This window comes from Podarcis liolepis (assembly GCF_965112155.1).
Source record: "Podarcis liolepis genome assembly, chromosome: 17".
In the NCBI taxonomy this organism is placed as follows: Eukaryota; Metazoa; Chordata; class Lepidosauria; order Squamata; family Lacertidae; genus Podarcis; species Podarcis liolepis.
In genome coordinates, this window is record NC_139571.1 from 31,933,069 (window position 1) to 31,948,184 (window position 15,116).

Here is a 15,116-nt window from a genome sequence, read left to right on the forward strand (position 1 = left end):
TTTTAGCACATGCCTTAAATGGTACAGTGAAGTTGCCTGCCGAATTTCAATGTGCAGGGAGTTTCAGAGGGTAAGTTCTTCTGTGCTAAAAGATGGGTTCCTTACGAGTGTATACGTGTAAGCCTACATGCAGGGATGTTGACCAGAGAAATGGATCAAAAATCCTCAAATATTAAAAAAATCTGGTTTGTGATTAGTGTGATGGAGAGCAAACTCTCAGCAGTGGAGGAATTTGATGATATCTTGGTTCTTCCAGATGTTTCTGCAATTTCTAATCTCATTATGAAGCACGTCCCTGAAGCCAGGCTGGTGGAAGACATTGGCCATGAGATAACTTATGTTCTGCCCTACAAAGCCGCTAAAGAGGGAGCTTTTGTGGAGTTGTTTCATGAGATTGACGACCGCCTCTCTGACCTTGGCATTTCCAGCTATGGCATCTCTGAGACGACTCTGGAAGAGGTATGTGAGCCATGCGCTTCCTAGTGAAGAAATACCAGCAATTTCTTTTTGCCCTCTCTCTCTCTTTAGTGGTGGTGGGGGAACAATTTGCTATCTAGTTCTCTTACTAATAATAATAATAATAATAATAATAATAATAATAATAATAATAATTTATTTATTCCCCAGCCACTTTGGGCGGCTTCCAACAAAGTATTAAAATACAGTAGTCTGTTAAACATTAAAAGCTTTCCTAAAGAGGGCTGCCTTCAGATGTCTTCTAAAAGCCTGGTAGTTGTTGTTCTCTTTGACATCTGGTGGGAGGGCGTTCCACAGGGAGGGCGCCACTACCGAGAAGGCCCTCTGCCTGGTTCCCTGTAACCTGGCTTCTCGCAGTGAGGGAACCACCAGAAGGCCCTCGGCACTGGACCTCAGTGTCCGGGTAGAACGATGGAGGTGGAGATGCTCCTTCAGGTATGAAAAGAAGGGGAACCAGGTTTCATCAATGGTGTCTCTCTTTATAACACCTTTTGCTACCTTTCTAAGCCCAGTTATTCACACTGAAATAGCCACGTCCCAGATATTGTTGAACCATGCGTTAAGGGGAAGCTCAGCTTGGGATTTCCAAAAGCACACTATCGCCAAACGTGCAGCCGTCAGTAGAAGGAAAAGTTAGATCTTTATGTTGAATAGTAAGATCAGAATCTAGGTTTAAATGAGAGCAGGGCTAAAGCTGGAATTGGCAAGAGAGGTTGTTTTAACAATTTTGGAAATGGTATTGGAGACCCTTTGTCCAAAATGTGTGGGTAAATTTAGATTTCCACCAAGCAGCTATTGAGGCATGTGCTTTCTTCATATTCAGGCAAACCCCATCAAAAAGTCTGATTCCCTCACCTGCTGCCTGAAATTATTAATCCAGGAGAAACTTTGCCATGCAATTCTCCCAGCTGTATAAACCTGCTGGAAACTGGAAGCAGTTTGTTGTGGTTCAGATGGCTCACCTCTTGCACGTTCTATTGGCAGCGTGCTCTGAAGCGGGAGGGAGGGAATTGCAGAGATCTTTGGGGGAAAGTAGGTCCCATTGTGTGGCTAACAAAGGTGAGTGCAGTCATTTCAACATTTCTCCCCTGCAGATATTTCTCAAAGTGGCAGAAGAACATGGTGTGGACGCAGAGACCTCAGGTAAATATGATGTTGGCGGATCTGACTATACAGACATTATGGTCCCCAATGTTGGGCCTGCCCAAAAAAATATATTTCTGCATTGCAGCACTTCATTTGTGTATGGGGCATGCCCCCCCCAAAAAATACGGCATGGCAGCACTTCATTTGTGTCCATCCTGTTTGCAATCCTTTTTTAAAATATTGGTTTTTATTGGAAATTTTTCAGATATGCATTTCCATCATTAAATATCCACCATTGTAGTCATGCATTCATCAATTTCCCTCATTCCCCTTCCATGGTTCTTTAAATTTTTTTCCATAATTTCTGCATATTCTAAGAACAAAAAAAAAAAATCCATTTAATTTAGTCCCACCCCCCAGTTATATCTCTCTACTGTGTTATGCTGTTGAATTTACTTTAATCCTGCTAGCGTTATTTTCCAAATATTCCACACAAACATTCCACTCCTCTTTATATACTTGATCTTCTTGCTCTCTTATTCTGCTGGTTAGGCCTCTCTCTCACCTTCCACTTTTGGGCTAACAAAATCCGAGCTGCTGTAGTTGCATACATAAACAAGTTTTTCTGGATCCTGGGCACCTCTGCCTCATCACCATTCCCAGAAAGAATGCCTCTGGTGTTGGGGTGAATGTTTTTTGAAACTTTTTCTCCCGCATCTCATTATGTATCATTTCCCAATACTTCTTAACTATTCTGCATGTCGACTACGTATGAAAAACATGTTCCTTCTGCTTCTCTGCATTTCCAACACATATCAGATTCAGATCTGTTTGCAATCTGTTTTCATTTTGGGGTAGCTTTCGTTAAGGGGCTATACCATTTGAGTTTACCCTTAGCATGGCTGCACAGAATATTCAGAAACCCATCAGGGCCGGCCCTGCTGTTAGGCAGAGTGAGGCAGTCAACTCAGGCAGCTGCTTTTGAGTGTCTTGAGAAGGCAGCAAATTATTGTTTGTTTGCTTGATTTTTGTTGTGTATGAACTGCTAGGAGAGGGAAAGGCACTTGTGAGATTTTCTGCCTCAGGAGTTGACCTGCTTTGACTGTGCACCTTAACCTGTAAGGGGGGGGGGGGGACATTTGCAGCAAAATGTCTTGGGCCAGCCTTGACAAGCCCGAGGGGCTGGAGTTTGGAGTGTGATGTTGCTGAACTCCAGCTGCCACCAGCCCCAGTCAACATTGTCAGTGGCCAGGGATGATAGAAGTTGTAGTGAATCAACCTTTGAGGAGGGAGGGAAGGCACAAGTTCCCCTGGCCTAGAGAGGTGTGTCTCTCTCCCTCTATTCAACTCTCAGTTTTGAACCAAACCTGCATTCATCTCATAACACTTTACATTTCCCTTGCAACTTGAAGAATGCACATGCTATTTCCTTGAAGCTGCATTCCATCTAGGGTTCTTACTGCTGAGAAAATGAAACAAAATGGAAGCCCACCTGAAGACTTCCTGCTGCAACAGTTCATCAGTGTCACTTCTCTAGTTAGCGTTAGAAGAAGATGGAGCCAGCTGGACCTCAGGAAGCTAACTCTTGAGCTTTCCCTTTCAGATGGCACGTTACCAGCCAGAAGAAACCGCGTCTTTGGAGACAGGCAAAGCTGCCTCCGTCCATTCACAGAAGATGATGCTTTTGACCCCAATGATTCCGACGTGGACCCAGGTAAAAGATGAAAAGGGTCCCTGCGTGTTTCATGGAGCCAGGCGGATGGGGGCTACTTCAACCCAGAGCGTGTAGGAGGAAATCCAGAACTAGAGGGACCCCTCCCCCCACAGCAGATGGCTCTCCAACCTCTGCTTGAAAACTCCAGGAAGGGAGAGCCCATAATTGGTCTCCCTTTACTGAAGTATAATACAGTGGTACCTTGGTTTAAGAACAGCTTAGTTTATGAACAACTTGGATTAAGAACGCTGCAAACCTGGAACTAGGTGTTTTGGTTTGTGAACTTTGCCTTGGAAGCAGAACATGTTCCGCTTCCTGTTGAGTGTAAATTGAGTCCCCCGCTGCTATGGGAAAGCACGCCTTGGTTTAAGAACACTTTGGTTTAAGAACGGACTTCTGGAATGGATTAAGTTTGTAAACAAAGGTACCACTGTATGTTATACTGCATTTAAAGGGTGAAACACCATTGCTGATAGGCTAAGGCATGATATATAGGGGTCAGCAAACTTTTTCAGCAGAGGGCTGGTCCACTGTCCCTCAGACCTTGGGGGGGTGGACTATATTTTTTTGGGGGGGGGGGACGAATTCCTTTGCCCCACAAATAACCCAGAGATGCATTTTTAATAAAAGCACACATTGTACCCTTGTAAAAACACCAGGCAGGCCCCACAAATAACCCAGAGTTGCATTTTGAATAAAAGGACACATTCTACTCGTGTAAAAACACATTGATTTCCAGACTGTCTGCGGGCCGGATTTAGAAGGCGATTGGGCCGGATCCAGCCCCTGGGCCTTAGTTTGCCTACCCATGATGTACACCCTACATGTTAATCACCTAATGGCCATGTCAGACCATCAGACTGAATCGTCAAGTGATGAGTAGTCAAGTGTTTTCCATGCATGTGTGAGCCGGCTCTTAGTCCCAATACAGCCCAAGCCAGCCAACAGAACCCCATAAAACCTCTAGCCAAGTGTGACAATAGACCAGGAAGAGCAGTCCCCAACGCCTTATCTCTGGAGGTTTATAACTGCAAGTTCAGCATTCCATAAACGTAGGCCAGACAAACTGCATTATGGATCCACGTACAAGTCTGTTAGCAATATTGGTGAGGGTTTCTCTGTTGTGTGCCTGCCAGCATTTTCCTTCAGCTACATCAAAGGCAAGAGGAGCTGGCGTGCCTTCAACCTCAAAAGCTTGTAAGAACATTTGGATGATGTAATATATTTCTCCCTGCTTAAATATTCATCCTGCTGCTTGCATTTGATGAATAGGTTAAATCAGAGAACATATCTTGCCTAGGGGAGATTGCTTGGCTTAGGTGAGAGAGGGGTGAGTGTTTCATGGCCTGCGATTGTTTGCCTGCAGAATCCCGAGAGACCGACCTGCTGAGTGGGATGGATGGCAAAGGATCTAGCCAGATAAAGGGCTGGAAGCTGATGCAGCAGCAGTTTGTAGCTCTGCTCTGGAAGAGGCTGCTTATTGCCAAACGCAGCAGGAAAGGTTTCTTTGCCCAGGTGAGATGAGCTCTGCGTGCTACAAAATGGGGTGGGTGGGTTGTATTTTATTGTTTTCTCAAAAACATTTTCCTCTTGTTTCATAAATGCACCGCTTGAGACAGATTTCTGTCTTACAGGCAAGTTTTCACCCAGGTTGTTTTTGGAATTTGATAGAATCTGGTTAGCTGACACTCAATAGCAGCTAGCAGACTTGAAAAAGCAGAACTGATAGGAACACACATCTAATCCAATCTAAGCAGGCTACTTTTGCTAGTGAGTTTCGCTTGTCTTCATTACCGCCAGAGGGCAGTGTGGTTAAATAAGTCTGCAATTCAGTGACCTAGTTGACTCAGCTGTTGGTGTCAAGGTTTTAGAAGTGGGAAGAACCGAGTCCCAGTGTGAGCGTGAGGGGGCATTCTTATTTCTCAGACCATTTGATGTGAACGACTCGTAATTTATATTTTTCAGATTGTTCTCCCAGCGGTCTTCGTCTGCATTGCTCTTATATTTAGTTTGATTGTGCCTCCCTTTGGTAAATATCCCAGCTTGGAGTTGCAACCATGGATGTATGATCAGCAGTACACGTTTATCAGGTACGTATCAAACTCTGCAATGGAGGTGGGAGGGAGGATAGAAGTAAAATGTGAACTGTGCGATGAGAACGCCAGCTGTTTTTTTGTTACTGCACTGGTACCTTGGTTCTCAAACTTAATCTGTCCCAGAAGTCCATTCCGAAACCAAAGTGTTCCAAAACCAAGGCGTGCTTTACCACAGAAGGTAATGCAAAATGGATTCATCAATTCCAGACTTTTAAAAACAACCCCTAAAACAGCCATTTAACATGAATTTTTCTATCTAGCGAGACCGTTGATCCATAAAATGAAAGCAATAAATAATGTACTGAAGTCACACAATCAATCAATCAATCAATCAATCAGTAGCTGAACTGGGTTCCACACAATCACAAAAACAAAAGAGCCACAAAAATGTGAAATAAATAGCAAAAACAGACTGACCTCAGCATAACACTCAAAATGGAAGTGTGGCACTCAAATTGGAAGTGTAACACTCAAAACGGAGCACATTCGGCTTCCGAAAACAGTTCACAAACCAGAACACTTACTTCTGTGTTTGCAGTGTTTGGGTTCCAAGTTGTTTGAGTCCCAAGGCATTTGAGAACCAAGGTACCACTGTATTACTCAGCCTTCCTGCCCAAATAAAATTTGTTCCATTCCAAACAATAAAAGTATTAACCATAAGGTACAGATACTGTTGCTTGAAGCAAAGACTTCATCTCCCTGAACGCTTCTCTGTTCCTATGCCTCAGCTTGTTGATTGCTTTCTCTGCCTGCGCTGTAGTTCAGGCCCCTGATGGTGTCTTTATTCCCATAGCAATGATGCTCCAGAAGACACAGGAACCCAGAAGCTTTTGGATGCTCTCCTCAACAAACCTGGTTTCGGTACCCGCTGCATGGAAGGATACTCCATTCCGTAAGTGGGACCTTTGCAAAACCCTTGTGGAAAGAGGGGGTTGGAGTTGGAGGTGAAGTCTGCTCTCTTTCCTTAATGCCTCTCTTTGAAGTTATTGTCAAGGCTGCGTGTGTGTATATCTTGATTCTGTGGGAGCTGCCAAATGTGGCATTGACTGCAGAATGCAGCTTATGAAAAAGATCTCTGTTTACGACTTTAGCCAATATGTTGGGAAGTGCATGCTATGGGGAAATCCTGATAAAATCTCAGCAGCCCAAAGAAAGTCACTGAATAGGGTCGGAGCTACACTCATCATTTATGACGTTAAAAATGCGTCACTAAAATGTGACAGCAGAGGGCGCTTCAGAGCAGCAAGCCACCAGCAATGGAAAACTGCCATTAAGAGTTATAGAACATTCTGTTAACAATGTTTAGAAGATCAATATACCTCATGTTACATCTGCTTCATGTTACGTTCTTTCAGGATATGTCCTCTGGCGACCCGGAAGTACCCGGAAGGGTTACTTCCGGGTTTTGCTGCTTGCGCTTGCGCAGAAGCGCAAAATGACGTCACACACATGCGCAGAAGGGGCAAATCACAAGCCACACGTGCGCAGATGCGCCACTGCGGGTTGCGCTCTTTTAATGTTGTGAACAGGCCTCCAGAACGGATCCCATTCACAACCAGAGGTACCACTGTAGATCCAGCCTAGGCTTCCAGTATTTTAAAGTGGGGCTTCAGTGCCCTGTCCCTTCTGGCCACTCATCACATCACAGCATCGTAACTATCACCTGAAGCATGATACCGTTCCTGAAGTTATAAGTTTGGCGAACCATAAACACAACAATTGTTATTTTTATTATAACCCATTTCCTCTCAACCGTAATCTACTTAAAGTGCAGCTTAAAAGTGGGACAGATGGACTGACCACAACAGCTGCTAGCGCATAGCAGGTGACAGAGACAACCTGGTGGACGATATGATTACTGAAACGCTTCGATGTTGACTCTGGCCTTCTGCCTTTTTTCTGTGCAGGAATACTCCTTGCTCAGTAGGCGAAGAGGGCTGGACCACTGATCCTGTGCCTGAGGAATTGATGGAAATCTTCCAGAACGGCAATTGGACTATGGAGAACCCCTCCCCATCGTGTGTCTGTAGCAATGAGAAGGTGAAGAAGATGCTCCCAGTTTGCCCAGCAGCAGCTGGTGGCCTCCCTCCTCCCCAGGTAAAAAATACTTTGATATGTAGAAAAGACTAGGTACAGGGGGGGGGGGTTGTGTGTAAAGTTACATATGCTTTTTATGTACAATTGTAAGCTGCCCTGGTTTTTTAATAAATGAATTAGCAGCATATAGATATCTTTTTATAAACAAATAATAAAATAAACACTTTCTGCCAACACTTAACAAAGCATACCAGGCAACTCCAAACATCCAATGATGATAATAATGAAGTATAACATATATTTATATATTCAAGAGTAACGTTTTTTAGTCTGAATAAAAGAGGCTTTTGAGCTATTCACAATAACTAGTCAAAACACTCTCGCCGGATCCTGTACAATTCCAGAGTAAAGTGCAGCAAGAACTGAACCTTCCCGTGGGCCCCTAACCTGTGTTTTTAGATTTGCCATGGTGCCTTTGTCTAATTTTCTCATTGTGGCTATATCTTGTTTTAATCAGCCATGAGCTGATTAAATTCCATCAGGTTTCCACACAAAAGCTCTATGTTTCTTCATAGCTTTAGATTTCAGGTAGACCAAATGAATGGCATACAGCACTCGAGGTATTTCATAGCCAATAAAACCCTTATCTTTTCGGTTTCTTCTTTCCCCCGCATTGGCCGCAGAGAGTACTGAACACTACAGATATCCTGCAAAACCTGACAGGTCGCAACATTTCTGATTACCTGGTGAAGACCTATGCACAGATCATCGGGAAAAGGTACCTGATGTGCAGCATGCTTTAACAACATGATGTCCTCCCAGTTGTTTTTGGACTCCATCTCCAATTACCCCAGCCTATCAGGGAGGATGGAAGTTGTAGTCCGAGAACATCTGGAGGTTGCTATGTCTGTCCCTGCTTTACTTCATTGTGTCTGACGTAACAACCCCCTTTTCTCTTCTTTTTGCATTCACAGTTTGAGCAATAAGTTTTGGGTGAATGAATTCAGGTAAATACACCTTTCTCTTTGTCTTTTTTGGGTGAAGCTTGTTCATTCCTAAATGCCCCACTCCTGCCTCTAGTTTCAGAATGATAGGAACTCCTGAAATACATTTGCAGGATTAGATCATTATTTTTACCCAGTAATTATTCACTCAGTGTATCTGACCACTGGGAGATAATGTGACTCACAGGCATGTACGAAATGGCTTTCCACTGTATATATGTCAACAGGCATCTTTATGTCCAAGATTATAGTGTACGTTATTATTTTATTATCTCAGTGTGAGGCTCCAGAGAGCTGTGCATCCCAACAATTTAATTTCTTTTTGTTGAGTAGCAGACCAGGATTGCAAACCTGAAATTGCTGACAAGAAAAGCAAAAGTCTCTTAATGGAGGGGGAAGACTCATATACACAAACCATAAAAATTAATCTGGTTTAATGTGTTCATAGGTATGGTGGCTTTTCATTGGGAGCCAGTAGCTCTCTGGTGCTCCCTCGCCGTGAAGAAGTTAATGAAGCAATCAAGCAAGTGAAGAAAATCTTGGAAATAGCCAAGGTAAACAGAGCAGAGATTTCTATGCGAAAATAAATGGCTTAGGCCTTGCTACTTGATTTGGAATTCAGGTGGTCTTTTGGGAAAGGGTAGGAAGGAATTCTAAAACAGCTAAACAGTGCAAACTTAGGTACGCAAGATTGCAATTCTATAACAACTTACCTGGGAGTAAGCCCCAGTGAACTTGAGGGTATTTCTGAGTATACTTGTGTAGGATTGTCCCCCCCCCAAGCATATTCCAATTCATGTTCTTTGTTATGATCCCTTTTAGGGGGGCTCTGGAGAACGGTTCCTTAACAGCCTGTCGAGCTTCATGAAGGGCATGGACACGAATGATAATGTAAAGGTAATTCCACCTGCTTGTTCTGTATCCTGGTAGCCCAGGTGCAAGTTGTTCTTGAATGTCCACAGAGGCTTCTTTCAAAGTTTAACAGCTAAGAATAAAATAAAATCGAAGGCATGCTTCACTGAGACACCCAGAAGCCTTTCCTCTTACTATGTTTGAAATTAACCTGGTAAGAGAAAAGGCCAAATTTGCAATAAACCGGTGGGGAGCGTCTACAGTTTGATTCCCGAAGTGAAGAGCTTCTGCGTTACTCTTTGTTAATTGCACTGTGCGCCCTTTCCAGGTGTGGTTCAACAACAAAGGCTGGCACGCCATCAGCGCCTTTCTCAACATAATGAACAATGCCATTCTGCGCGCCAACCTGCAAGAAGGAGAGAACCCCAGCGCTTACGGCATCACGGCCTTCAACCACCCTCTGAACCTCACCAAGCAGCAGCTCTCGGAAGTCGCCTTGTACGTCCCAGAAGCGGGTGGATGGGGAGAGGATAAGGGGAGAGGGGAAATTACCTCCTTAAAATTAAACAGGAGAGTTAAGTCCAGTTTCTGCTTCGGCAGCTACAGGGCGTGGTAGAAACTGGCCTGTTTCCATGGGTACTCCTAACCAAGGATGTAGCTGAGCAACGGGTTACGGTGCACTCGGTCAAATCTACAAGCTCATTTCTCACCCTCTTTTGAAATTTCTCTTTGCTCAGGATGACGACATCGGTGGATGTTTTGGTCTCCATCTGCGTCATCTTTGCCATGTCCTTTGTCCCGGCCAGCTTTGTGGTTTTCTTGATCCAGGAGCGTGTCACTAAGGCCAAGCACCTTCAGTTCATCTGTGGCGTGAAGCCAGTGACCTACTGGCTGGCTAATTTTGTGTGGGATATGGTAAGGCTATATATGTTTCTGCATTATCCCCCCCCCCACACTTTTGTCTTGAGAGAGAGAACACATTCTATCAAAGAGTGCATCTGAAGTGTTTATTGCATGCCTATCCCCACACTCTGACCTGCTAAGAGAGTAATATAGGCATCATGAAGTCTCATCAGGCTTCCTTCCCTTTTCTGTCCATCTACCTGACAGTGTTGTGCGAAGGAGAGATAATTCTGCTTCCTGCACCATCTTTGTCTCACTGTGATTGCAATCTGGAGAAGCTCAGTTTTGTCCGTTGCTTGACTTTAGGGTTGCTTTCTATGCATAGCTGTCAACTTTTCGCTTTTCTTGCAAGGAATCCTATTCGGAATAAGGGAATTTCCCTTTAAAAAAGGGAAACATTGACAGCTATGTTTCTATGATAGGGGGAAAACCCTACCCTGTCTATGGTCATTTGAATCCTTTAAGCTGGAGCTATTCTGATTGCATTCTCCTTTCTCTCTTTTCAACTTGCAGTGCAACTATGTAGTTCCAGCCACCTTGGTCATCATCATCTTCATTGGCTTCCAGCAGAAATCCTATGTGTCCTCAAGCAACCTTCCCGTGCTGGCTCTTCTCCTCTTGCTCTATGGGTAAGGGAGGCCCTTTCGGCTCTGGTGCTGACGACCGATCAAGATGTAGCAATGGGGTTCCTTAATGTCACATCCTTTCTGTTTCCCAGGTGGTCCATAACGCCTCTCATGTACCCGGCATCCTTTGTGTTCAAGATCCCTAGCACAGCATACGTGGTGCTCACCAGTGTGAACCTCTTCATCGGTATTAATGGGAGTGTCGCCACTTTTGTCCTCGAGCTTTTCACCAGCAATGTGAGTTCTTGGTGGCCGCAGCCAGCATGCTTTGCTGTTTGCTGTGCTTTATATTTTTTTAAAAAGATTTGATAAAAGTTGAATTGATTGGCCTTTCAGATTTCAGCACAGAAATACTAGATGGTTGCTAAAAGGTGAATTAGTCACATCTTTGTGATTTTGCTTAGATTTCCTGATTTATTCCAATTGAGAAATATTGCCGGAATTCAGAATCCTTTAAAAAAAATACATCTTTGAGTTGATAAGTGAAAGGAATGGATGTACATTCTGTAGCAATAGAGAAGTAGGTGAAAGAGACTAGGAGGAAACTGAAGTATAGATGCTCAGGTAATTCGTTTGCCCTCTATTTTGCTTTAAGGAATTCATTCCTCTCCTCCTAGCCTAACACTGTAACCACCGGGATGTAGCTAGTTCCTCTGGTACCCGGTGTGGCAGGGGCAAAGCAACCTGCCCATGGGGCTGCCACCGTGATCCTCACGTGGTGACAGCTGCCTCAAGCCTCGCGTGGGCCCCTCCAAATGGATCAACATGTCGGCAATCCACCAAGGGGTGACAAGATTGCTCCCTGAGCAGATCCGCTGCGCCGATTGGTGCATTGGTGATTGCCCGTGGGGGGGGGCAATCTTGTCACCCTCCTTAGGCATGACACCCGAGGTGGGGTGCCCCTCCACCCCCCATATCCCTAAGCCAGTGTGTACACAAACACATGTGAATACATACAGGTAATAGCCCTTGCATGTGACTAGAAATCCAGGCAGGACCTATCAAGACCACATTAAAAATGCAGTCGCAAATACCTCTGGGAGTGAAGAGACAAGCTGCTATGCCATCCCTCCCAAGGACACTGTATGGAAAAAATATAGCTGGACCCATAGGGGCAACCGCTCTCCTTTTGTACAATGTCCCTGGATACTAAGGAGCCTAGGTGAACCTTAGGTTCCCATGCTCCCACATCCCTCTGGCATGGACACGAGGAGGAGATTAGAAGTTTTTGCTTCAACTAACCACAGTTCAGCATTACATCCGAACCCTAAACTGAAGTTTTCCTTAATTTATAGTTTGTTGGAACAAGCCAGCTTCATATAACCCATGGTTTGAAACTGCCTTATTCCATACAAACCATAGTTCATATTAAGCACAGTTTTGTTGGCTTCAGATGAAACAAAAGCTGTGGTTTATCCAAAACAGAAGCTAAAGCTTCCACACTTCTTGGCCATGCTGGAGTAAAGGAAAAGCGTGTGACTCTGACATGCATCTAGGCTCATTCTTGTGTGACATCCGAACCAGATCAGGTTCTGTTTCAGAGTTCAACATTGGAAGGTTCCAGTCCATTTGGACTGAACACAGTGGACCAATAAGGCAAGCAGCATGCTAGTGAACACCGCCCAGTTGCTCTTGCCTTGCCCCTCTCCTTGCACAAACAAGAGCAACAAGCAACAAGAGCGTGTACTGTTTTTATGTCCAAACTGGGATTGTGATTTGTTTCTTCTGGAAAAAATGTTGAGGAAGCCAAAGGTTGAACCTGGCATGTTCAGGAAAAACAAAGCACAACTGTGGTTCGGCTGTAACAGCAAGCCAAGGCTTGATGGCTTGTTGCTTGTATCAGTGGAAAAGCAGAGCTTCAGGGCTGCATACACTAGCACCCTGTTCACTCAGGGTAAGCCATTAATTTTGGCTGCCATAATGCGACATTGCCCTTAAATCTGCTACATTTTAAACCCAAAACCAACCTGAATTCTTTTATGCCAAAGAAATAAGTCCTTAATCTCAAAATCAGTTTAGTCTTTAATTTCGGTGGGTGCATGCTTAACTCTTTCTGGATAAGTTCTCTGAGTTTTTCCATTCTCTGCCTCTTGATATCTGTCCCTTTGTTGTTGTTGTTGTTGTTGTTGTAAATTTCCAAGCAACTGACTGCCATTTTGTGTCTTTAGAAGCTGACCGACATCAATGACATCCTGAAGTCAGTATTCCTCATCTTCCCCCATTTCTGCCTGGGCCGGGGCCTGATTGACATGGTGAAAAATCAAGCTATGGCAGATGCCCTGGAAAGATTTGGTAAGTGAGGTGTTGGCCTAGTGGCATCGTCCTGTTGACATGCACCCAAGGAAATGGGGGCAATTGGCAGGCCCCCAGCTGGCTCCAGCCCATCGGCTGGTGTGCCAGGCGAACTCCGGTCCTTGGTGCAGCATAAATCTGCGGCCCAGGCTTCAGAAGACTGAGCACACTATGCAGCAGAGAAAACGCCACAAACAGAAGCAGCACAAGAGGCTGTGTGAGCATATTTACAAGCAGGTTTATTCAGCGTAGATCAGGAAAAAAGGGAAACATGTCTGATCTCCTTCGTGTCCAAAGCAAAACAGGAAACTATACACAAAGGGAAGTTCCCAGCATACTGTGCTGGAATGTAAACAGACATGTCACATGCAACAATTCCACATGTCTGTCCCTTAAGGTGGAGCGGAATTCTCAACACATCCTAGACTGTGGAGACTTGGGCTGTAAGGCACTGTTGGGTGGATACTCTGAAATCAAACAACCCACATTTTGCACTGAGAAAACTGAATTTTACAACCTGTATAAAGTATTCAAATTAAGTGCATTTGTGTACTCTTATTTATTCTGCAATTCTTAACCATTTTACACAATGTGGAGGGAGGGCAAAAGAATTATTCTCTTCTCCACCAGAACCATTGGAAAATTTAATTGGCCACCTGTTTGTCTTCAGATATTTCAGCAGCCTTTACTCAACATAGTTCCAAGCACAGCTTTGCAACCATCTGGGATAGGAATGTGGTTTCAAAAGTACTGTTTGTCATCAGGAAGATCAGAATATGAGAACCAATTTGCATGCAACCAATCTTTTAGGTGTTCATTCTAAGATGATTGAATGTACAGTGGTACCTCAGGTTAAGAACTTAATTCGTTCTGGAGGTCTGTTCTTAACCTGAAACTGTTCTTAACCTGAAGCACCACTTTAGTTAATGGGGCCTCCTGCTGCTGCCGCGCCGCTGGAGCACGATTTCTGTTCTCATCCTGAAGGCAAAGTTCTTAACCCAAGGTACTATTTCTGGGTTAGTGGAGTCTGTAACCTGAAGCGTCTGTAACCCGAAGTGGCTGTAACCCAAGGTACCACTGTATGGGTAACAAGCAGCAACAAATACACATTTTCTAGCAGATGTATCATGTTTACAAACGGGGGGGGCCAAGATTGACTCTTAGATCAGAGGTAAACTCAGGGGTTTCCTGTGTAGCGTGTGGAAAAAATCCTTGGTAATTTGCAAATTACTGAAATTAGAACATCTCAGGTGCCAGCCATCAGGTTTGCTGAGTGTTTAAATTGTGTCTCTGTTGTGACAAACATCTGAGGTATATTAAAGATCAGTACAGTGTGTGTTGCTCTTACGTACGAGCTTGTTGCATACAGTGTAGTAATAGGGGGCCTTCCCAGACGTCTGATCGGACAGTTGAATGACAGCCTCTGCTCTTCCCCATTAGGCGAGAACCGCTTTGTCTCCCCTCTCTCCTGGGACCTGGTGGGACGGAATCTTTTCGCCATGGCTGTGGAAGGAGTCGTCTTCTTCATCATCACTGTGCTTATCCAGTACAGGTTCTTTATCAAATCCAGGTAAAATGGCCTTTGTGACAATGAACGACCATCCTAGGGAAAGGCATATGCAGATTTTGAGGATCCAAATAATTGGGGGGGGGGGAGCGCGGCCAAGACAAGCGTCTCTACCACCCCTCCCCACAGTAAGTGAAGTCAGAAAAGAGGAAACTCAGGGAGCAGTGATAGCACCAGAAACCCATGCTTCATTCATTCATTCAAAATCATTTTATCCCACTCCTCAGCCAAAAATAAACTCCCTGAGCTGCCTACAGATGTTAAGGTCCACACCTTAAAATGTAAGGTGGGAAGCGGCTCGCGGAATTGTGTGTTAATTTCCAGGATGTTCAGGGAGCTGGCCATTAGCTAAAGAGTGAGTTGGAACCTTAATTATTTACAAAAGAGATTGTGTACTCCTCCTTTCTCCTGCCCACCTAGCAGTTCGAAAGCACGTCAAAGTGCAAGTAGATAAATAGGTAC

The 15,116-nt window shown here is 44.4% G+C and overlaps 2 protein-coding genes across 2 annotated transcripts in view; one reads left to right on the forward strand and one right to left on the reverse strand.

Annotated features, from left to right (window-relative positions):
• The window catches only part of LOC310696250 (uncharacterized protein), a 960,839-nt gene that overhangs the window by 477,544 nt on the left and 468,179 nt on the right, over positions 1-15,116 (reverse strand). The window lies entirely within an intron of this gene.
• ABCA1 (ATP binding cassette subfamily A member 1) overlaps positions 1-15,116 on the forward strand; it is a 109,943-nt gene that overhangs the window by 79,523 nt on the left and 15,304 nt on the right. The window contains exons 25-41 of the mRNA XM_083481354.1: positions 257-459; positions 1,572-1,620; positions 3,167-3,277; positions 4,644-4,792; positions 5,243-5,367; positions 6,167-6,265; positions 7,281-7,470; positions 8,094-8,188; positions 8,385-8,417; positions 8,863-8,968; positions 9,237-9,311; positions 9,595-9,764; positions 10,004-10,181; positions 10,683-10,798; positions 10,888-11,032; positions 12,964-13,087; positions 14,528-14,657. Of these exons, the coding sequence (XP_083337480.1) occupies positions 257-459; positions 1,572-1,620; positions 3,167-3,277; positions 4,644-4,792; positions 5,243-5,367; positions 6,167-6,265; positions 7,281-7,470; positions 8,094-8,188; positions 8,385-8,417; positions 8,863-8,968; positions 9,237-9,311; positions 9,595-9,764; positions 10,004-10,181; positions 10,683-10,798; positions 10,888-11,032; positions 12,964-13,087; positions 14,528-14,657 (2,098 nt within the window). The remainder of the gene's footprint in view (positions 1-256; positions 460-1,571; positions 1,621-3,166; positions 3,278-4,643; positions 4,793-5,242; positions 5,368-6,166; positions 6,266-7,280; positions 7,471-8,093; positions 8,189-8,384; positions 8,418-8,862; positions 8,969-9,236; positions 9,312-9,594; positions 9,765-10,003; positions 10,182-10,682; positions 10,799-10,887; positions 11,033-12,963; positions 13,088-14,527; positions 14,658-15,116) is intronic.